Source organism: Canis lupus, chromosome 6, assembly GCF_048164855.1.
Source record: "Canis lupus baileyi chromosome 6, mCanLup2.hap1, whole genome shotgun sequence".
Classification (NCBI taxonomy): Eukaryota; Metazoa; Chordata; class Mammalia; order Carnivora; family Canidae; genus Canis; species Canis lupus.
In genome coordinates this window covers 75,232,397-75,255,270 of record NC_132843.1, presented here as the reverse complement: position 1 = coordinate 75,255,270, position 22,874 = coordinate 75,232,397, and the positions used below count along the sequence as shown (strand labels likewise).

At 38.5% G+C, this 22,874-nt stretch overlaps 2 protein-coding genes across 3 annotated transcripts in view; both read left to right on the top strand.

Moving 5' to 3' along the window:
* Nucleotides 1–1,985: 1,985 nt before the first annotated feature.
* C4BPB (complement component 4 binding protein beta) lies at nucleotides 1,986–14,279 on the top strand. Its single transcript, XM_072831247.1, has 6 exons — nucleotides 1,986–2,523; nucleotides 3,070–3,240; nucleotides 4,771–4,947; nucleotides 12,312–12,405; nucleotides 13,391–13,517; nucleotides 14,069–14,279. The coding sequence occupies exons 1-6, from the start codon at nucleotides 2,466–2,468 to the stop codon at nucleotides 14,207–14,209; spliced, it is 768 nt and encodes a 255-aa protein (XP_072687348.1). The 5' UTR covers nucleotides 1,986–2,465; the 3' UTR covers nucleotides 14,210–14,279.
* A 2,118-nt stretch (nucleotides 14,280–16,397) lies between these two features.
* C4BPA (complement component 4 binding protein alpha) overlaps nucleotides 16,398–22,874 on the top strand; it is a 29,782-nt gene continuing 23,305 nt past the window's right edge. The window contains exon 1 of one of the 2 annotated variants that reach the window (XM_072831246.1): nucleotides 16,398–16,512. The gene's annotated coding sequence lies outside the window, so the exon portion shown is untranslated. Of the gene's footprint in view, nucleotides 16,513–18,405; nucleotides 18,565–22,874 lie in introns of those variants that run through there. The other variant, XM_072831245.1, reaches the window with a different exon arrangement.

Genomic DNA, 22,874 nt, shown 5'->3' with positions numbered 1-22,874 from the left:
TAATAAAGCATATAATCCTAAAATCCCTTATAGGCAATCCCCAAATCCACAAAGCTTTGAAAGCAAAGTTTTCTCCCATTTTATTTAACAGGAAAATCTGACCTAACCGTTGTGAGGATATTTATAGTCTCTGTATATCTCACTTAAAGATTTTTACATTTCATAGAAAAATATTACTAAGATAATATTATGAATAATATAGTAAGGCCCTAATTGGAATCTGAAATGAATTGAGGTGAAGAATTATTGGCAGTTACTTCCTGTAAGAATGCTCTATTTTATTAGGAATTGAGGAATTTCTCAGCGATGAAAGAATTCCTAATTTTAAGAGTAAACAAAATTTTCTTTCACTATTTTTTAAATCATTTATTTTACAGACATACACATTTGCATGCAGGGGAACTTATATGCCTCAAGAAGTAGAATATGTGATGTGTTAAGCAAAATTACTCAAAACCTGACAAAAGAGACAAAAAGAAATCACTGGAGAAATTTTTCAGTGGGTTACTGAGTATTGTTTTGTAGACCCTCCCTGGGATTATTGATTTCATGGGGGTGGGGTAATTTTTATTGACTTTCTATTAATTAGTCTTTTAAAGATTTTATTTATTCATGAGACCTACAGAGAGAGGCAGGGACACAGGCAGAGGGAGAAGCAGGCTCCCTGTGGGAAGCCTGATGCGGGACTCGATCTCAGGACCCTGGGATCACATCCCGAGCCAAAGGCGCCCTAATTAGTCGTTTTTACAACTCCAGAAGACTAGAGGTTAATTTGTAGGAAATAGATGGGAATACAAATGATTCTTTCTGAAAGCAACACAAAGTATTCCTAATAATGAGGCCAGTGAATTTTGTCCAGTAGAAATTCAATTAATTTCCATCTCCAATGAGAAAAGCTCATTCCAAATATTACAGTTTGTTACCATGTATGCTATTAACCAGTTTGCCATCGATTAGGAAAGTCACCTCAGAAGGCCTTTGCCTTGAATATGTAAATCTCTGTTCCTCGCATTCTCTGAATTAGTTCTAGCATCTTCAAGGTTTTCTCATGAAGGAGTTGAATAAAATCTTTGACATGAATTCATTTTATGTTTATAGGCACGTCATGTTGTTTACTCTTTCGAGAACTATACTTAAAAAGGTGTCTGCACATAGGAACTCATACAGTTGTTGAGTGAGGATAAGCTATGGAAACCCCATAAAGGGCAGTGCACAGCAAATGCACTGCAAATCCATATCAGTATGGATTTGAGCGGCTCTGGGAGAGTTTCTGTATGACGACTGTGCTCTTTTTATTGGTCCCCTGTTGCTCTTATTTACCTAGCAGGCAATTCTGCTTTACATTATGGAGTGCTGAGGAAGGAAAGGCATGTGGGACACAATCCTTGTCCTAGAGTTAACAGCCTCACGTGGGAAAAAGGCATGAGCAAATCATCATAGGTAATGGTAATGGGCAGAGAAGAAAAAAACACTTAAGACCTTTCTGTGTCCTTAATGCTTTATACTCATTATGATGCTTTATATTAGTTCATTACAACCTAAAATCGTGGAGGAACTTTTACCCCAGTTTCATAACCAGAGCAAGGACAACCAGCTGATCGCTGTAACAGTCATGAATAAGAAGGCAGGAGCACCCAAACAATTTCACATGTTTTCATTCCTGAAACCAAGGTTTTTTCCCTCATCTCCCTCTTAGTTCATTTGGTTGACCCTGGACTCAGGCTCAAGCCTGAGGCCCAAAGCCCTGCAGAATGGGAACCCTGGTGCAGGCCTGGCAAATGAGGACCAGGTGTTGCTGTAGGGCTTTGGAGTTTTTCTCAGGTTGGGACATTATCAGGGTGGGCTCCTTGCTGGGAAGCCTCGGATCTGGAAGATCCAAGACCAGGTAAGGTTAGTTCACTTCCTTGAGCCTTCCAGGCTGCAGTGATCAGTGCTGCTTGTAGACAACCTGGCGTTTGAGAGCCCGGGGGAACGTGGCACTCAGAGCTGTGTTGCTCTCCTGAAAGCACTGGACATCGGCCTGCCCTCCTCCACCTGTAGAGCTGAAGAGAGTTGCAGAAGCTGGACTGGAAACGATAGCAAATATTGACAGAAGCGAGGGTCAGGGTAACACCCTCTGGCCAAGTCGGCTGTGGAGGGATAAGCCTGCAGATCCAAAGGAACTGGTCAACTGGATTTGCACAATGGACCCTGGCAAGTTCTAAAACTGAGTTTTAAAACTGGCAGCTCGTCAAGCCACCAGAATCCCTCCCTGTACTAACTTCCTCATAGCTGTTCTTATTTTCTGTTGTAGGATTTTTTTTTTTTTTTTTAATTCTTTCCAGGGAAGAGAAATCAGGACAACCTCTTAACCTCTTCCCTGGAAAGGAGGTATCGCAGGCAGTGTTAGAAGATCTGCTTTGATCCGAACCAGGTGTTGGCTGGTTTGGGTTAATCCCAGCCTGGCTCAAGCAACCGATCACGAAATGTTTTTTCGGTTCGTGTGCTATCTCGTGGTTGTGTGGCTGATTCCTGCCTCAGATGGTGCGTATGCCTGATTAAGATTGGTTTACAAGCCACTTGCTACCAGTTTGGGGGGGTATGAGGCATTCTGTCTTAGGGTTTTAATGAAACTTAAATTTCTGAAATGCATTTCCTTTGTTGAAAAATCTCATTACTTGGCCTAATGCTCTGTACTCAGTAGGAGCTTAGTAAAATTTAATGATGATTCTGCTCTATGAAGTGGGTGGTTAACTGTTTACTTTCCCTTTCTGTTCTGGGGGCAAAGAGTACCAATTTCAGAATCTTGAGAGATCTGTTGTAACCCCCCAAGACTGCTCCTTAGAAAGGGGACTGTTTCTTTAGGGGGTAGATGACCTATGGCTGAATTTGAGTGAATCCTATTAGCCTTTCGAAAACACAACTTTGGGAATTATCGGGAAGGGAGGCATGTGGATAGACCTGGACGTGGAAGAGGACAAGGAATCAGAAGCCGTACTTCTGCATGAAGACCCTTGGTTGGCAATTTGAGGGGCCTCCTCCCGGCATGGGGTATGTCAGGTGAATCCCTTATCTTTTTTCTTCCAACAGAGAGCTGTTCAGAACTTCCTCCGGTGGAAAATAGCATATTCGTTGCAGAGGAGTCAGAAGGACAAATTCAGGGAATTTATGTCTGTATCAAGGGCTACCACCTGGTCGGAAAGAAAACCTTTTTTTGCAATGCCTCTCTGGAGTGGAACGCCCCCGTTCCCACATGTCAGTGTAAGTTTGAGCTTTCTGTTTCTTCGTACAGCTTTCCGTCCCACTCGATGCTTTCACATCCCACTTCCAGGAGGCCATGTTCAAACTTTATAAGACAAAAATTCTCAATTTCTAGGAATTCATTTTTAAAGCACTCTAGGGTGGAATGTCTTCTCTGAGAAGCTACATGATCAGCTCTTGCTCAGTACTGATGCAATTAACTAATTAATTGATGGAATGAATAGACACTATCAACCCTGCAGGAAGAAAAGAATTTCTTCCATGTATTAAAACAACCTTTGGGGGGCTATCATTTGTTTAGTATCATACGCCTTTAAAATATTTATGTTATAAGAAATTTTAAGCATACAAAAGATGGAAGAGTAAAATCAATTCATATTACTTACCACTTACCTTCAACAATTATCCACCTATAACCAATCTTTTCTACAATCCTATTTTGCATTATTATTTTTTTAAGATTTTATTTATTTATTCATGAGACACACAGAGAGAGAGGAAGAGACACAGGCAGAAGGAGAAGCAGGCTCCATGCAGGGAGCCCAGTGTGGGACTCGTTCCCAGGACCTCGGGATCACGCCCTGAGCCAAAGGCAGAGCCACCCAGGCATCCCCATTATTATTATTATTATTATTTTTAGGTAAATATGTCATAGTCTATTTCATCCATTATATAACTTTTGAACCGAGAAAAATTCATGTTCTCAATATACAAATGTGATAACTGAGATCCAAGTGATTTGCTCAAGTATAGAAAACTCACTTGTGAAGTCTGTAGAGACAGAACCACTGGTCAATATCCTCATTATTATTACTATTTGTAGGACTAGCTGGGTTCATTCTCCCTTACACTTAAAGTACATCAATATGTCTGTCCTTTATTTGTATAACCAAATTCATCTCTCTGTATTCTCTCCTGTTTTTTCACCTGGGAAAAGCAAAACGAAACAAAGTGACTGGATGACAAACATTTGATTGGATGAAGGGGAAGGGAACACTTGCCTCAGACATAGGGTGCAGAATTTTCAGCAGTGCTTGACAGGAGGATGAACACACTATTGGTCATTTCCAGTTATATGCTTAATTAATTTCTTTTAGCAAGTTCAAGTACCAACTGCCAACTGTCACCCTAGTGCATGACTGGAGACCTTTCCAGTCTCTCTTATACCAACCTAGTCTTTCATCGGACATTGACATGGTTTAGTGCCATGTACAAGTGCAGTTTGTAGTCCCTATGAAAAAATGCAGTTTTGGGGTGCCTGGGCAGCTCAGTGGTTGAGCATCTACCTTCAGCTCAGAGCATGATCTGGGGGTTCCAGGATCGAGTCCCACATTGGCTCCCTGCATGGAGCCTGCTTCTCCCTCTGCCTGTGTCTCTGCCTCTCTCTGTGTGTGTCTCATGAATAAATAAATAAAATATTTTTTTTTAAAGTGCAGTTTTAGTTCTGATTTCTATTTTCTCAGTGAGGTCTGAGGAGGTCTAGCCTTTGCAGTGGTGTCCTTTCAGATCCCTTCCTGTTTTCTCCTTTAGTGGGCCACTGTCCTGTCCCTGTGCTGGTGAATGGTAACTCCAGTTTCCTGGGTCCTGTGAATGTGGGTGACAAAATCACTTTTGAGTGCAATGAGCACTATATCCTCAAGGGCAGCAGTTGGAGTCAGTGCCTGGACAACCACACCTGGATGCCTCCCTTGCCTACCTGCAAAAGCAGTAAGTATGAGAGAAACAAGTGCAAATCCAAAGGTACCAATTAGATACCAGTTAGATATCTTTTTTTTTTTTTTTTTTTTTTTTTTGTACCTGGGAAGGCTTGGGAACTAGGAAGCAACCAAGAAACAAGTGGAGCTCACAGAGCCAAGTGCTACCTCAAACAATGTGTTTCAGTGAAAAGAATAGCTTCCAAACAGTAAATTCTTTTTCTACCCCTTTCAAGTAGGATTCAGATCCCACCCACTAAGTCCAAAACAAGGTTAGTTTGAGGCATCTGACTTTTTTTTTTTAATTTCACAATACTGACTTAAAGTTCTTATTTGAGGAATACACAAAAACAGGGGGAAAGGATCATAACTCATCCATTGCAAAGTTATATAAAATAAGAGTTGAAAGTACTTCCTTCTGGGATGCCTGGGTGGCTCAGTGGTTGAATGGTTCAGCGTCTGCCTTTGGCTCAGGTCGTGAACTTAGGGTCTGGGGATCGAGTCCCACATCGGGCTCCCCACAGGGAGCCTGTTTCTCCCTCTGCCTGTGTCTCTGCCTCTCTCTCTGCGTCTCTCAGGAATAAATAAATATAATCTTTAAGAAAAAATATAAAAAGAAAGTACCTCCTTCTAACACGGTAATTCACAGCTTTCAGAGGTACTTAGTTGGATGTGTTTGTTTCATGACTTTTATGTTTGTGCAGACATTTTAATAAAAGCATACTCACACATATCTACACACATATACACCTACAAAAATGGGACTTTATGTAATTTTTTAATTGCTTTTTTGGTGTAACATTATACATGGGAACCATTTTCAGATCAGTATATGTTGCTCTATTCCCTATTTGTTTTTTCTTAAGATTGTATTTATTTATTTATTTATTTTTTTTTTTTTTAAACATTTTTGTTTCTTTTTTTTTTTTTTAATTTTTATTTATTTATGATAGGCACACAGTGAGAGAGAGAGAGGCAGAGACACAGGCAGAGGGAGAAGCAGGCTCCATGCACCGGGAGCCCGACGTGGGATTTGATCCTGGGTCTCCAGGATCGCGCCCTGGGCCAAAGGCAGGCGCTAAACCGCTGCGCCACCCAGGGATCCCAAGATTGTATTTATTTATTAATGAGAGACACAGAAAGGCAGAGACCTAGGCAGAGGGAGAAGCAGGCTCCATGCAGGAAGCCCAAAGTGGGACTCGATCCCAGGAGACTCCAGGATCACACCCTGAACCGAAGGCAGATGTGCAACCTCTGAGCCACCCAAGCATCCCTTTATCTTCTGCTTTTATTTATTTTTTAAATATTAATTTGAGAGAGACAGAGCATGAGCAGAGAGAAAGAGAAGCAGACTTCCTGCTGGGTAAGAAGCTTGATACATCACTGGATCCCAGGACCCTGGGATCATGACCTGAGCCAAAGGCAGATGCTTAACCGACTGAGCCATCCCAGGTACCCCTATATTAAACTTTTAAATAATAATATGGATATGCCATAATTGATGAACATTTATTCTATTTCTGTATTTTTGCTATTACAATGCTGAAATGATTGTTATATATTTGTATACATATACATATATCTTTATATCTAGCTCTTATTTCTGTAGTCTAGATTCCTAGAATGATCAATGGGTCACAGGGTATACTTACTTGCCAAATATATTTAAAAGATCCAGAAATTCTACCAAAAAACTTTATTCTTGAACAAAAATAAATATTGAAAAATCAATAGTATTACTTGCTAATAATAGTTATGAGATGAATACTGAAATGTAAAATAATTTCATTCATGAGACCTATTTGAAAATTTACTGAAGGACATAAAATAAGACTTAAATAAAAGAAAATATATTCCATGATCCTGGATGGATAGATTACACGTTACAATGTAATTCTGACCAGAATTTCAAATTTAAAAATATAAAATAAAAAAATTAAGTTTAAAATCTCATTTGGAAAGGTACCTATCTAACATTACAGATTTATTTATTTAAAGACTTAATTTTTTAGAGCAGCTTTAGGTTTATAATAAAACTGAAGGGAAGATACAGAGATTTCCCATATAATCCCTACCCCCACATATGCACATTATTGATCATTCACCAGAATAGTACTTTTTTTTAATTGTTTACCAAAGATGAGCCAATGTTGACACATCATGATCACCCTAAGTCTATAGTTACCTAAGGACTCACTCTTGGTGGTGTACATTCAGTGGGTTTGGACAGATGCATAATGACACATATTTACCATTATAATATCATGCAGATTTTTTTTGCTGCCCTAAAAATCCTCTGTGCTGTTTATTCATCTCTCTACTCACCCCACCCCTTTCAACCACTGATCTTCTTATTGTTTCCATAGTTTTGCCTTTTACAGATGTCTTATATTTGGAATCATACAGTATGTAGTCTTTTCAGATTGGCTTTTTCTACTTAGTAATATGCATTTAAGATTCCATATGCAGGGGATCCCTGGGTGGCGCAGCGGTTTAGCGCCTGCCTTTGGCCCAGGGTGCGATCCTGGAGACCCGGGATCGAATCCCACATCGGGCTCCCGGTGCATGGAGCCTGCTTCTCCCTCTGCCTATGTCTCTGCCTCTCTCTCTCTGTGTGACTATCATAAATAAATAAATAAATAAATAAATAAATAAATAAATAAATAAATAAAAATTTTAAAAAAGATTCCATATGCATTTAAGATTCCTCCATGTCTTTTCATAGCTTAATAGCTCATTTTCTTTTATTAAATAATATCCTATTTCTGGATGTACCACTGCTTATTGATCCACTCATCTTCTAAAGAACATCTAGGTTGCTTCCAAAGTTTGGCAATTATGAACAAAGCTGCTATAGATATAGCAGGTGCAGGTTTTTGTGGGGACAAAAGTTTTCAACTCCTTTGGATAAGTACCAAGGAGTGCAATTGTTGGATTTTAGTGTATTTAGCTTTGTGAGAAATCACCCAACTGTCTTACAAAGTGGTTATATCATTTTACATCCCCACCAGCAATGTATGAAAGGTCTTGTTGCTCTACATCCTTGTCAGCATTTGGTGTTATCAGTGTCCGAGATCTTGGCCATTCTGATAGATGTTTAGTGGTATCCCATTGTTGCTTTAATTTGCATTTCCTGATGATATGCGCTAATTTTCCATCTGTGTCTCTTCTTTGGTGAGGTGTCTGTAAAGTCGTTGGCCTATTTTTTAATCAGGTTATCTTCTTGTTGAGTTTTAAGAGTTCTTTGTATGCTTTGGATAACAGTCCTTTATTTGATTCGTCTTTTGCAATTATTGTCTCCCAGCCTGTGGCTTATCTTCTCATTCTCTTGATATGTCATCCATAGCACTGAAGTGTTAAGTTTTAATGAATTGCAGCCGATCCATTATTTCATGGATGATGTCTTTACTGCTGTATCTAAAAAGGCACCACTATACTTAAGGTCATATAAGTTTTCTCCTACATTATCTTCTAGATTTTCATATTTTTATATTTTACAGTCAGGCCTATGATCCATTTTGAGTTAATTTTTTATGAAGGATATAAAATTTATATCTCAATTCGCTTTTTTGCATGTGGATGTTCAGTTGTACCAGCACGATTTGTTTAAAAAAAAAAAAAAACTATCTTTATTGTATTGCCTCTGCTCCTTTAAAGATCACCTGACTCTATTTATGTGGGTCTATTTCTGGGTTTTCTATTCCATTTCACTGATTTATTTGTTTATTCTTTTACTAATACCACACTGTCTTGATTATTGTAGCTTTATGTAAGTCTTGAAGTCAGGTAGCTTTAATTCTGCAACTTTGTCCTACATTTTAAATATTGTATTGGCTATTCTGGTTCTTTTGCCTCCTTTATAAAACTATCACATAAACCTTTTGTTAATATTCCTAAAATAATTTGGTGGAATTTTGATTAATATTGCATTGAAGATTTAATATAGATCACATTGGGAAGAGCTGACATCATGACAGTATTGAGTCTTCCTAACCATGAACATGGAATACCTCTGCATCTATTTAGTTCTTCTTTGATTTCATTCATCAGAATTTTATAGTTTTTCTCTAATAGACCTTGTATGTATTTTTAGATTTATACGTAAGTATTTAATTTTTCGTGGTTGCTAATGTAAATGGTATTATACTTTTAATTTTAAGTTCCACTTGCTCATTGTTGATATATAAGAAAATAATTGAGCTCTGTATATTAAACTTGTATCCTGCAACTTTGACATAATAGCTTATAAGTTTCAGGAGATTTTTTGGCCAATTCTTTGGATTTTCTACATAAAGAATCATGTAATCTGTGAAAAAGACAGTTTTATATCTCCTTCCCAATATGTATACCTTCTATTTTCCTTCCTTTTCTTATTGCACTAGCAAGGACTTTCAATATGATTGTTTGAAGGAATAGTGAGAGGAAACATTTTACAAATTTATTTTTTGGAAAATAATGAGTAATATATATATTTGGCTAGATAAAAGGGGAGGAAACCCTTTATCAGATGATAAAATGTAAAACAAAATTACTATAAGTGAAAGAGCATTAAAATGACAAATTATAGATGCTATAATTCATATATCATTAAAACAACTAAGTAATGACACAGAAAAGTAGAACAGTTTATTTTAAATTAGTGGGAAAAGTCTGTATTCAATGATAATGGGATAATTATCTATTTAGAAAAAACAAAATTAGGGATCCCTGGGTGGCTCAGTGGTTTAGCGCCTGCCTTCCGCCCAGGATGTCATTCTGGAGTCCTGGGATCAAGTCCCACATCTGGCACCCCGCATGGAGCCTGCTTCTCCCTCTGCCTGTTTCTCTCTCTCTCTCTCTCTCTCTCTCTCTGTCTCTCATGAATAAAGAATATATTTAAAAAAGAAAAAAAAAAGAAAAAACAAAATTAGAACTCTACTCATGTCATATTAAAAATTAATTCCAAATGGGTTTAAGTGTATAACTGAAAAAGCAAAATTATTGAAGAAAGTATGAAAATTTATTATCTTGGATTGGAGAAGGTTTTCCTAAGAAGTAACAAAACCCCTGAAGTCCTAAAGGAAGAAAATGGACAGATTTAAACGAATTTTTTAAATCAAAACTTTTATCTATTCAAAGACATCATAAAAAGTAAAAGATAATAGGCTTAGAAAAATATTTGCAACATATTTGATGGCTAAGAAGTTAGTGTTTTTAATATACAAAGACACCCCCCCTCCTAAAATCTGTGACAAATAGGCAACCTAATAGCAAAATGGCAGATTTTAAAGATAGATAATTCCAAGATAAGCCCCAAATAGCATTTATATTCCTCAAATTTATGGAAGAACAGTGAATGTAACTAATAATTGCAGAAATGAATATTAGGTACACATGTTTTACTGATCAGGTTGACAAATAATTTAAAAATTTGATTTGATCTAACATCATTCAGGATACGAGGGACTAGCCACTTAGGTCAGAGAAAGAGATAACACTCTGTGGATGTATTTTGGCAGTAGCTATTAAAATAGTAGATAGGCAGTTTAAAAGCACAAACTAGAGCTAACTTCTTTTAAGGAGTTTGTGGTTACTTAAAACGTGCATACGTGCTACATGAAGTTAAACTACAAGCATATAACATTATCATTAGCTGGACATAAGCTTGAAGTATTTATTTCTCAAAGACCTTTTCTGTTTCACTCTCTTTAATTTAATACATTCTATCCTACAGAATAAAATGCAGGATTTCTGTCTTTTTATGTTAGTTCATTGCCCAATTTTAGGGGAAGCTTGTTGGGTCCCTGAGTAAAGCAAATCCTTTTCTGCTTAGACCCAAGATCTGTATCATCTCTTTCAGTTCACAACTATATTCTTCAAAGTCACCAGTAGAGCCCTGTATAAACTGGGATGCCTATGATCAATTCACTGAAATTCTTTTCCTTTCCTCTATACAGCTTTTGAACTCAGTTTCTTATCCTTTAAAAATTATTTATTAACTGTTCAAAGAAAACATCTGTGTTGTGGAAAAAATACAGAAAATAAAAGAAACATTTAATTATCTACAAGCCTACTATCCAGAAATAATAGAATACTTTGATATGTAATTTTCAGGCTTTTTTTTTCTGTTCATATATGTTTATGCATATTGTGTATTTTTTACAGAAATAGTATTCTATGCTATTGTTATAATTACATTTTTATTTGTATGCATTATTATACATAGTATCCTATACTATGTACTATACTAATGCATGCTCTTTTATGCTTTGCTGTTTTTACCCAACTATTTGTTTTGAAGGCATTTGTTTCTATAGATATATACATACCTAATTATTCTTAATTTATCTTTTAATCTTGATCACCATGTTTAGACTCATAATGTCAGAGCTCAAAGGGACTTTAGAGGTAGTACTATTTAAACTGCTCATCGGGGCACCTAGGTGGCTCAGCGGTTGAGCATCTGCCTTTGGCCTAGGTCATGATCGTGGGGTCCTGGGATCCGGTGAGGAGCCTGCTTCTGTCTCTGCCTGTGTCTCTGTGTCTCTCATGAATAAATAAAAAAAATCTTTTTAAAAATAAATAAACTGCTCATCTTACAGGTTAGGAAGGAAGCCAAGAAGGATGAAATGGTGGTTAGTGGAAGAACCAGAACTGAAATTCACAACATCTAATACTTTGTTCAACTCTCTTTATACACTCCCCTTCTTTCCTCCCAGCTGTATTCTCCTTGTTTCTGAAGCTCTCATATTGCACAATTCTGTCCTACAGAGAATGTCAGCTTCCATTTGAACTTGCGCCATTTATCTCCCAACTTAGGGAGTTAACTTTTCCCACCTCTACCTCTGATTTGAATTTTTTCTTTTTTCTTTCTTTCTTTCTTTCTTTCTTTCTTTCTTTCTTTCTTTCTTTCTTTCTTTCTTTCTTTTCTTTTCTTTTCTTTTCTTTTCTTTTCGAAGATTTTATTTATTTATTTACGAGAGACACAGACAGAGAGGCAGAGACACAGGCAGAGGGAGAAGCAGGCTCCCTGCGGGGATCCCGATGGGGACTCGATCCCAGGACTCCAAGATCACACCCTGGGCCGAAGGCAGACGCTCAACTGCTGAGCCACCCAGGGATCCCCTCAATTTTTTTCTTTTCTTGTTCACTGACCATCTCTACAACTTAAACTTCCTTTCCTCAAGCTCATGCCAATGAAGAAGTACTCTTAAACTGTTAATGACTCAGAGGATAAGCAGGGGGAAGGAGTCTTTCCAATGGAAAAACATGATTTTGACCAGAAGGAAATGAATGGAGAATGTGTCCCCAGATCCCACGTGGATGACAGTTACACTTAGGGGGTACTATTAATTGAGTACAACCCATGACTGTCACTCCTGTACTCCTGTTTCTCAGGAAACTGTGGCCCTCCTGAGAATCCAGCTCATGGCTATTTTGAAGGGGGAGATTTCAGCTCAGGATCTACCATTACTTATCACTGTGAAGACGGGTAAGTGTATGCAGCCTTTCAAATGCAAGATCTTGCCCATTGACTGCTAGCATTGTTTTGGCGAATGACCCAGTCCATCTCACCTAATGCCCTGATTTCCTACTGCCTCTGGTATCAGAGCTCATTCTGATTTTGAGAGCTGCTTTAGCCCATTGCCAGCTCTCCTCAATCTCTAGAAGACAGACTGATCCTCTTATTTATCCTAGAGAAGATATTTAAAATGGATATTTTTCTAAATAATCTCAGAACAAACTCAAAGAAATATAGAACATATGGAACTGCAGAAAGAGAATGATTTATTGTTCCATCCTGCCCCACCCCATCTGGTTTCCTGTTGGTAGTTACTTGAATTAAAAAAAAAAATCCTTTAAAGAAAAAGAAAGATTTAGAGAATGATTTATAGAGCTTTAATACATCTTAATTAAAGGCTAATTTTAATTTAGACTACCCGGTCACCCACCTTACAGATCTATTCTTTCCTTGACTTCAAGTCTTTATTCAGGGTCATGTCTCCTCATTAGCATTTCAATTTCATTATATACTTCTAGTGGACTTTGCAGTCAACTTTTATGTTTTTCTGATTAAAAGCTGTAACTCCTTCATAAAATTTATTTGAGGGCTATCTCTAGCTTCCCAATCCCTTTTAGAGTATAGATAGCAGATGCTTTTTTAAGTTACTGAATGATGACAAGCTTTTTCCCTCACGCTCTCCACCCAACAACTGTTGTAAACACACACATTCAGAATCTCACTCCTCCATGTTTTATAGATTGAACTGGCACTTGGGTCCTGTCCACCCCCAAGGAGAACAGTTTTAGTTGGTTACTGTTTTGTAATACTGATAGAACTTAAGCATGCATTAAGGGTCAGGGGTGGATGCTATCACAGTAGGAAATAATGAAATACAACTACACAAAACCAGCCTTACTTGCCCAGTTCAGAAGGTGAGAAGGCTAAATTCATTGCCCTTCTGATTTCTGTTCAGATACCACTTAGTGGGCACACAGGACCAACAGTGCATTGATGGGGAGTGGAACAGTGCACTTCCAGTCTGTAAATTGATCCAAGAAACTCCCAAACCGACTCCACAGACTGAGTGTGAGAAGACAATTGTAAGTAGTAGGCTTTTGTCTGTCTTATTCACAGTTGTATCCCTAGAGCCTAACATCATTTCTGGTACATGCTCAGTAAATACCTGTTCAATATGGGATGTTTTTGAAGGGCTGTTAGAAGGGGGCTCATGAGCTATTAACTCATATGTGGAAGTTCTCATTTGCTACCATCATCACAAACACCTCATGAGGACCTATTGGTAGGAGTTGTCCCATGGACTTTAGAGAACAAGTTTTATAAACTCGTGTCTTAGACTTGTGTGTATTGCTGTGAAAAGTCTCAAATTCTTCTAGGATCCAAAAACCACTGAACAGATAAATTTCCATTGAAATTCCCTCTTTTATTTATATTTATTACTGCGATAATAATAAGTATATAAAAGCCAGCAAATTTAAATGATTCATCATGTTGAAGACTCCGATTTGTCTTTAAGCTAGCCTGGTTCTGAGCCCCCAGTCACGGGCCTGAGCACTACTTACTCATTAGCTTCAGACCATCCAGCTGGATCTCAGTTATTACATTTTAACTTAATTTTTTTTCTTTTCTTCAGTTTGCCTTTCAGAAGGACATAGAATATTGCAAAGCCATAGAAGACTTTATGCAAAGACTAAAGGAAAATGGCTTAACAATGGAGGAGCTAAAACATTCTCTGGAAATAAAGAAAGCTGTGTTGTTGGCCAAAATGTCCTGACATTGTAGCTGAGCAGACTGGGTAATAGAATTGCATCTACGAATAAATTTTCCTCTTGGTTCTAAAACTATTTTCAAATTTTTTTCTCATTGGATTGGAAAGCAACTTCATAGTAACAACGTGTGTGTGTGTGTGTGTGTGTGTGTGTGTGTGTGTCTGTGTTGTTCTCACAATGTGGAAAGATCAAGTATGGTGGTTGTCTGTTTAAGACCAGAATTAGCAGCACATTAATGGGGAGTGAAGGGTCTAATTTCCTGTCTGTAAGGAGAATGGGAAGCTCAGATCACAGCTAAGGGTATGCCTCATATTTTAATGAGACACAAATGATGAGGCAAAAAATAACTTCAAATTAACCAAAACTTATGAAGCAAAAATTAACCTCTCAATTTGGGAAAATAGATTCAGGATAGTTATATCCTTAAAATGATCTGTTGAGACAAAAGTAGAATTAGGACCTAAACTCTCTTCTGAGTCTCCCCTATATTCTGTTTAAGGAACCAAGTTCCTAAATCTTCTGCAGTAATACTGCTTACCACCTTTGGATGAAACCCAGCCCTGCAAGGTAAATTTGAGATGGTGAAATATAAGTGAATATATTTTCTTCTCTTTTTAGAGGGCAGAAGAAGCAAGAATCCTGAGGTAGCGTAGGTTTTCCTATCAGGATGCCATATTGAGATGATATGACAAGCTTCTCCCATCTCTCACTCTGACCTCTACCAAACCACATAGGAAATTTGGATGAAATACAAACAAAATACAGAAGAGAACTTGAAATAATGGAATGTCCCTAGATGAAGTTATGAAGAAGAATAAGAAATAGGAATAAGAAATTCTCAAGTAGGGACACCTGGGTGGCTCAGCAGTTGAGGGTGTCTGCCTTCAGCTCAGGGCATGACCCCCCAAGAGTCCCAGGGTCAAGTCCCCCCCCCCCCCCCCCCCCCCCCCCCGCCCCGGGCCAAATTGGGCTCCCAGCAGGGAGCCTGCTTTTCCCTCTGCCTCTGTGTGTGTGTGTCTCTCATGAGTAAATAAATAAAATCTTAAAAAAAAAAAAAAAAGAAACTCTCGAGTAGCCCACAGTCTACTAAGACACAAGACAGGTATACACATATCATTAATTCAGGGTGGTTCGAATAAAATTAACACTTTTTACAGAACAGTGTGCTAAGGGAACTCAGCCTTGAAGAGGAGGAGGCAGGAAAATTGTTAAGGAGAGTCAGTTATTGGGCCTTTAAAAGTAAGCAGGATTAAGAGACAAAGATTAGTGCAAAGGATATTACAAGTGAGATGCAGTAAGAGCATCATAAAGAGTCATAAGCTTTTGAACCAAGTAAATCTACTCCTCAGATTATTATTTTTAGTTTGAAGCTAGTCATTCTATCATTGTATATATTTTCTGTACTGGGAGACCTTGTGAACATTTGAAATGTCCAATCTTAGGAAAATTTTTAGTATATTATGGTACATCAAATGTAATGCAACCTTTTACAAGTTACTTATGAACAGAAAATCTTAAAAATATAATTCTACGTAAAAGTAGAATACAGAATAATAAGAACTTATGATTGCATTTCTATAAAACCTTTCTTCTTGTAAAGACCAGACAATAACAGGCACAGATGAAAACCATTGTCTTAGGATGATGAAACTCCAGGTGTTTATTCTCTTAAAAATCTTTAATGTTTTAAGTTGAGTTTTTAATAATAATTAAAAAAAAAAAAAACGTGCAGAGGCAAGGGAGATGGAGCATGTTTAGGGAATGGGACATGGCCTAGGTTGGCCTGGATAAAGCATGAAGTGATGAGAAAGAAGTCTGGACAGACACATTAAGGCCAGTTTCTGGAGGCTTTTAAAGGGCATGTTAGAGAATTTAAACTTTATTTGGTACGCAGTGAGAAGAGATCGAAGACATCCAAGAAAGGAAGTGATAAGCACCGAACACAGACTTGGCTCACAACAGTATGTAGTACCTGTAGAAGTAGGAAAAGAATAGAGAGAAAGGAACCATTTTAAGGGCTACTGCAGTAGTCCATGCAGGAGACAATGATAACCTGAGCAGCAGAAACAGAGAGAGAATATGTGAGGGACATTGGAAAATCAAATAAAAACAACTTATCAACTCATCAAACATTGGAGGATGAGGGAGAGGAAGGGTTTAAAGGTGAATTTGAAATTCCATTCCCGGAAGTCCAAATTACTGTTGGGGTCAGAAGGTGAAGCATCTTTCTGGGCAGGAAATGAGAAGTTCCCCTTTGGATGTGCGGCATGTAAGGTGCTTCTAAGGTGTCCGATGGGCAACAAACACAGTAAGTCTGCATTAAGGAGAGTGATCAGAGATACAGAGGTGGTCATGGGGTAGTTCTCTTATAAGGAATAAAGCCATGACGGCAGGTACGATAAAGGTAATGAAGAGAAATATTTTTGAAAAGAAGAACCTGGGACATATCTATATGTAGGGATGAGAAAGAACAAGAAGAGGTAAGAACAAATAAGCATTTTGTAAAAGAGGTGAATCAGAAAAGTTCATGAAAATGGAAGTCAAAGGAGAAGAGTTTCAGAAAGGAGATTATCAGCAGGGCTGATGAGAAATCAGGAGATAAGAAATTAAGAGCATGCCTGAAAGAGGTGTGTCCCTAAGCAAGGGAAGAAGCCAGAATGGGAGGCCACAACAGGAGGGGCGGAAGGAGGGGGATTAAGGAGAAAGTAAGCAGGAAACTCAGGAGACCTAAGAACTTAATTATCTCATGACCGAGCAAAAATGAAATTTGAGGTTTTGGCAAGATTTAAGGAATATTTCAGGATGAAAGATGCATTGAAAATAAGAAAAGAACAGAGATCTCTTCTGAAGCAAGAGTGACTAAGAGGCGGCACCTGAGTGGCTCAGTCGGTTAAGGGTCTGCCTTTGGCTCAAGTCTTGATCCTGGGTTCCTGGGATCCAGTCCTGTATCCGGCTCCCTGCTCAGCGGGGAGTCTGCTTCTCCTTCTCCCTCTGCCCCTCCTCCTCCTGCTCTCTCTCTCCCTCTCCTTCTCATTCTCTTTCTCAAATAAAATCTTGAAAAAAAAAAAAAAAACTAGGAGAGAAATGTGAGGTGAATAGAAGCTACTGTAGAATGATTGTTTAGTGGACTAGGAGGCAAGATCACCAGCTGAGAGGAAAACAGTTCGGTGACCTGGAGAGAAAAACTTGGAACAGTCACTGTGGAAAGGAAAGCAAAGCACTGTAGATTTGGGAAATGGTATTTCGAAAACTCAACTTTAAAGGTGGTATTTCCTTCAATTTAGCTCTCAAGATTTGGCATAATCTGGAATCCTCTACACTCATTCTCGGCAAATCAGCAAATCAGTCTCACCTTGTGACTTGGCCCATGTTCTCTTTACCTTCTCATTTTTATCTAATAATTTTGCTACTTTTCATTCAAAGCCCAGCTCAAATCTCGTATCTCTGTCAAAGCTTGTGAGATGCTTCGATTCTGCTCTTTTCTGAGACCCTTAAGAGACTTCTGATATTTATGACAGAAAAAGTGAAGTTTTCAGGAAAAATTCCCCTTTAATAGCCATCTCCCGAGCACACAAACCTCGACTTTGAGGAATAATACCTTAATTAGATAAATGTCAGAGTTTGAGGTTCTTCCTAGATCTGAATGATCACAAACAGCGCTCCGTGACAGATCAACTTCTGGAAATAATTTGGTGTCCGACAATGTAGTAGTCAATGAACATGTATTGCACATTGCAGAAATTGGGTAAATTTGTTAAACTCCCCCACCATTGTGCTTTCTTGGGGTGGAATGAAGACCAACAAGGGCAAAGTCATCAGTCACTGAGCCCCAGGAAGGCCTGCTGGACCTAGCATCGTGGAAAGTGGATCAAAGTGGACCTAGTCGCAACCCTACAGTACCCAAGTTTTCTAGGCTAGCTGCATTGCAACATATATGTCTGCCTTGTATTTATGAAAAGAAAAAAGAATCTTGGCATCAAATTCATATTGCCTTTCCACTTAGGGGAAATGCTTGGCAGAGAAGAAAACAAATGATTGCAACATGTTATCAAGAATAAGGGTTAGTGCCCAGAAAAGGAGATTAGGTAAATACCAGTGCTTTATTTCTGTTGTTAATCATTCACTGGGCCAGTAGAAAGTCTCTGCCCATCCATTACAATTTAGCCATCCCTGATCAGCCAATCACATGCCTGGAATTCAGGGACTTTGTGGTGGTGCAATTACCAGCTAGCTTCAGGGGACTCTGGTAAACTGATCTGGGGAGGAACTAAAATTATTAGAGATCCAGACCGTTTTTCCCTGGAGAAACGACCCAAGGCCCCACAATAGAGTCTTCTACTTCTTCTTCAGCTACCTGCAGGTCAGTGGGTTACTTGGGGTACCTTGAGGAAAAGGCCGGTGTGTTTGGCCTTTTAAGGAGGACAAGATTAGAAAGATAAGACAAACACTTGGAGGGTATTTTCAGCTGAAATCTTTTCAGGAGTACTGCATTAGTGGATTATATGACTTGAAAAGTACATATAAATGTACTTTTAAATTATTTAAAATTTTTAAAATTTTTTTAAATTAAATTTAAATTTATTTTAAATTTTTTTAAATTATAAATGGGGAATAATAATGCATACTAATAAACTAAAGCAGAAAGGAAGTGAAAGGTGACTCTCGCTATTGTATCTAAAAGTCAAGAGTGTTGGTTCATTGATTCTTTACCATCACTCCACACAGGAGTTGAGGCAGGAGGTAAAGCAGACTTTCCAAAGGGTTTCACAGAAGACCTGGTTTGTATAGGCTACAGCCTAAAAATTGATGCAATGCCCTTTGAGATTTAATTAACCCCCCTCACATCCTCTCCACCATCAACAGCAAAGATCTTTTGATTTGGTAATAAGAAGGATGTTGCTCAGCCTCCAGTTAGCTTTCTGAAGCTAGAAACCTTAGTTGTTCTCACCTCCTTTCTCTTCCTCACTTCTCTGAATTCAGCAATGTTGATTACTCTTCTTTCTTGAAGTTTCCTTCTCCCTTGGTGGGGCAAGACACAGTACTATTCTTGTTCTTATTTTTGACTCCTCAACCACTCTTAGCTGATTCCTGTTCTGTCTCTCTAAATACAGTATTACAAAGAGAATGAAAAATAGAATATCTAGAATGAGCAGAAGCATCACAGAAGGTTAGGCTTAAGTGTAGTGATACACTTGAATATAATATGAGCACACAAGGAAGAAGCTGATAGATAAAGAGATTCCAGGAAGGAAGTGAAAGTGTGTAAGCAATTTCTTTCTGGGATCTGGAAGTGATGTGATTGAGTGTGCAGCTATAAGAAAGGAGCTGAGACTGGAGAAAAATATTACCCTTTCCAAAGGTAGGCAAGCTTTTTTCCTTTTTTTTTTTTTTTTTTTAAAGATCTTATTTATTTGAGAGAGAACATGAGCAGGAGGGAGAGGGAGAAGCAAACTCCCCTGTTGAGCAGGGAGCCCAACCTCAGGGCTCAATCCCAGGACCCTGGGATCATGACCTGAGCTGAAGCTGCTACTGCTATGCATAACTGACTGAGCCACCCAGGCACCCCAGGACGTATGTAAGCTTTAGAGTTTAGACAAAATAAATACATGGACTTAAAAAAGTAATCTTTAATGGAAGGAGAAAGTTGGGAGCTGAGGATTTTTCCAGTGCCTCTCAAATTGTGCTGCACTGTGCAAGCCATCAGAGACCTGCCATGTTGGCTATAACTCTTGAGTTGGTTTCACTTCTATAGGAATTTAAAAGGTGAAGATGTCATCAAAATATTAGGGCATTTGCCTGGGAAGTCTAAGCTTTTCAGTGGGTAGCTAATAGCATTCCAGACTTTGTATGGAATGGAAAGATGATATAAGTTTACTGTCATCGTTTGAGAGTTGAGAAACTAAGACCCACGGAGCTGACATGGCTTCTTCAAGATCATAGGATTAGACTGTAGTGTGACTGGGGCTCCAATTCGGGTCTCCTTAACTCTCAAGTCCTAGTCGCCCCATCCTCTGTGGTTTGCTGAATCCTGTGCAGGTTCTACTGACGGACCACAGGCATCATGATGGTGAACTGCGGATGCCACCCCTGGCCCACTGAGCCACCGTACAACCTGAGAACTAGTGAGGGAAGTGGGATCACTGTATTATTTATCTCTCCAAAATTTATGAAACACTTCATAGACATTATTCCACTTGGTCTTCAGTAAGGCAGTTAGTTAGTTATTCTTACTCTGAAGATAAAACTATATTGAGTTTTATTTATTTCACATTTATTGGATAGCTATTATAGTTACAGTATCAGGTCAGCAAATTAAGAAGTTGAATTAACATCTTCATGTCTTCATGGGACCCGCAATCTATTTTAGGAAGTAAGTGAATAGTGAATAGAAACAATACAATGTGGTATTACGATTAAGGTATCAGGGAAATACTAGGGGAGCATAGAAGTGACTCATATTTCTCGATGGGTTTGGACAATTCTTCATTAAGGAGGTGACATTTGATCTGGACAGTGAATCAAGAGCATCCGTGCACAAGAGATGTTATATGCAAATGCTTGTAAGAGTTAAAAAAAAATCCAGGATGGGGCAATTGGGTGGCTCAATCCATTAAGCATATGTCTTCAGCTCAGGTCATGATCCCAGGGTCCTGAGATCCAGCCCCAGTGTTAAGCTCCCTGCTCCATGACAAGTCTGCTTCTCCCTCTCCCTCTGCCTGCTGCTTTGCCTACTTGTGCTCTCTCGCATGCATTCTTTCTCAAAAATAAATAAATAAATAAATAAATAAATTAATTAATTAATTAATTAATTAATTAATTAAAAAAATCTTTAAAGAGATCCAGAATGTGTTTGAGAAAGATAGAAACCTTCACGAAGTTAAGGCACAGTGTTTCAAGTGAGTAGAAGCAGAGGAAGGTTGGGAGAGGTATGGAAACCTAGTGAATTTGGGACCATTGGAGTTTTTAAGTAAATTGCTTTTTTGGAATCAGCCTACAAGCTGGTTTACAAATGTTTAGGGGCTTTAGTGGTGGTCTAGGGTGGGTGAAGGAAATTATAAGTACATAAATCCAGACTATGGAAGGGGGGTGGGTGTAGGAAAGAGTGCAGATTCTAGTGCTGCTATGGCCAACGTAATGGGACTTGGAGACTGAACATGGGGGGCAGTGGTGGGCAAGAGAGAGGAGGCCAGGATGGCTCAGGTTTCTAGTCCAGGGGGGCTGGATGGAGATGATTACCTTAGCCCAGACAGAAAACACAGAGGTCAAGTGTGTTGGAGAGAAGATAGTGGGTTTCCTTTGGGATACATTGGATTCAAGGTACATGGGAGATACTAATGATGCAGTTAGAAAACTGATGTAAACCTTGGGAATTATACCTTAAACGTAAAAAAAAATAAAAAAAGGATTTTGCTTAAATAAGAAATTCAACAATCGGTTGCCAGGGGTTGGGGGTAGGGAATAGGGAGAGCTTGGTAAAAGGATACAAATTTTCATCTGTAAGATAAAGAGGTTCTGAGGATCTAATGTAAAACATGATGACTATATTTGATAACACTGTACTGTATAATTAAAATTTGCTAAGAGAGTAGAACTTAAATGTTATCACACAAAAAAAGATAAATATTGAGGTGATAGACATGTTCATTGACAAAATGGGTGGCTGAAAGGGAGGCAGTCCTTTCACTAGGTGTACCTGTGTCAAATCACCATGATATACACTTTAAATATCTCACAGTTTAGGCACTTATACCTCAATAAAGCTGATATTTTAAAAAAAGAAATCTAACAAGATGCCTGAGTAGCTCAGCTAGTTAAGCATCAGACTCTTGATTTAAGCTCAGCTCCTCATCTCATGGTCTTGGGCTTGAGCCCCGAGTCTAGTCTGCTTGAGATTCTCTTTCTCCCTCTCCATCTACCCCTCCTCCTACTCAAACAGCTCACTCACTAAATGAGTAAATAACTAAACAAATAAAATCTTTTAAAGAAAGAGAGAGAGAGAAGTCCAACAAAGAGACAAGTTTGAATTTACTTTCAGAATTACAAATGAAAATTGTAATCATCTATTTCTGGATTTGCAAAGAACACTGACAGGTATTTTGTCACATTCAAAAACAGAAATGTAATTTAAATATTATCCCAGACAAAAAAGAAATTTGTGAAGATAACCAGTTAGAATGATAGACTTTTCCGGAGTCTATAATTGAAAAGTTTTGTTCAAGTGGCAGAGCAATGATCTCTAAAGTCCCGAAATAATATTTGCAAGGTCATCGTTTTGATGAGGATGTCGTCTTTTGTGCAGGTACAGAGGAAGACAAAATAGTTTCTCCTTACTTTGCTGGGATTTCTTTCACTGATTTTTCAGAAATGTTCACTATTTCAAAGCTAAACACTGGAATTCCAGTTGCTAGTGACAAGATCAATGGAGGTGGGCCCAAAGACTCAAAATTTATGTATGGGACTGAATAGGGTCAAGTAAGATTTTTATTAACAACTGAGTTTATGAAGCCTGTAAGTTTTTGCACTTATAGAAGACAGCTGGGCCCAGAGGTCTGTGAGTGATTCATGGGTGATGGTCAATGTCGTGGGACTACGTGAGTTCCTCTCAGGAAGACAGTGAAAACTGGGGGAAGAAGAAGCCCCAGGACAGGCCCCTTTGGGCTCCAGAGTCTC

Bases quoted from the DNA above. Each gene is read 5' to 3' on its own strand.
- C4BPB (XM_072831247.1), top strand. From the start codon at position 2,466: ATGTTTTTTCGGTTCGTGTGCTATCTCGTGGTTGTGTGGCTGATTCCT. The intron at 3,241-4,770 runs GTAAGTTTGAGC...TTTCTCCTTTAG, and splicing joins CCCCGTTCCCACATGTCAGT to TGGGCCACTGTCCTGTCCCT. The intron at 13,518-14,068 runs GTAAGTAGTAGG...TCTTTTCTTCAG, and splicing joins CTGAGTGTGAGAAGACAATT to TTTGCCTTTCAGAAGGACAT.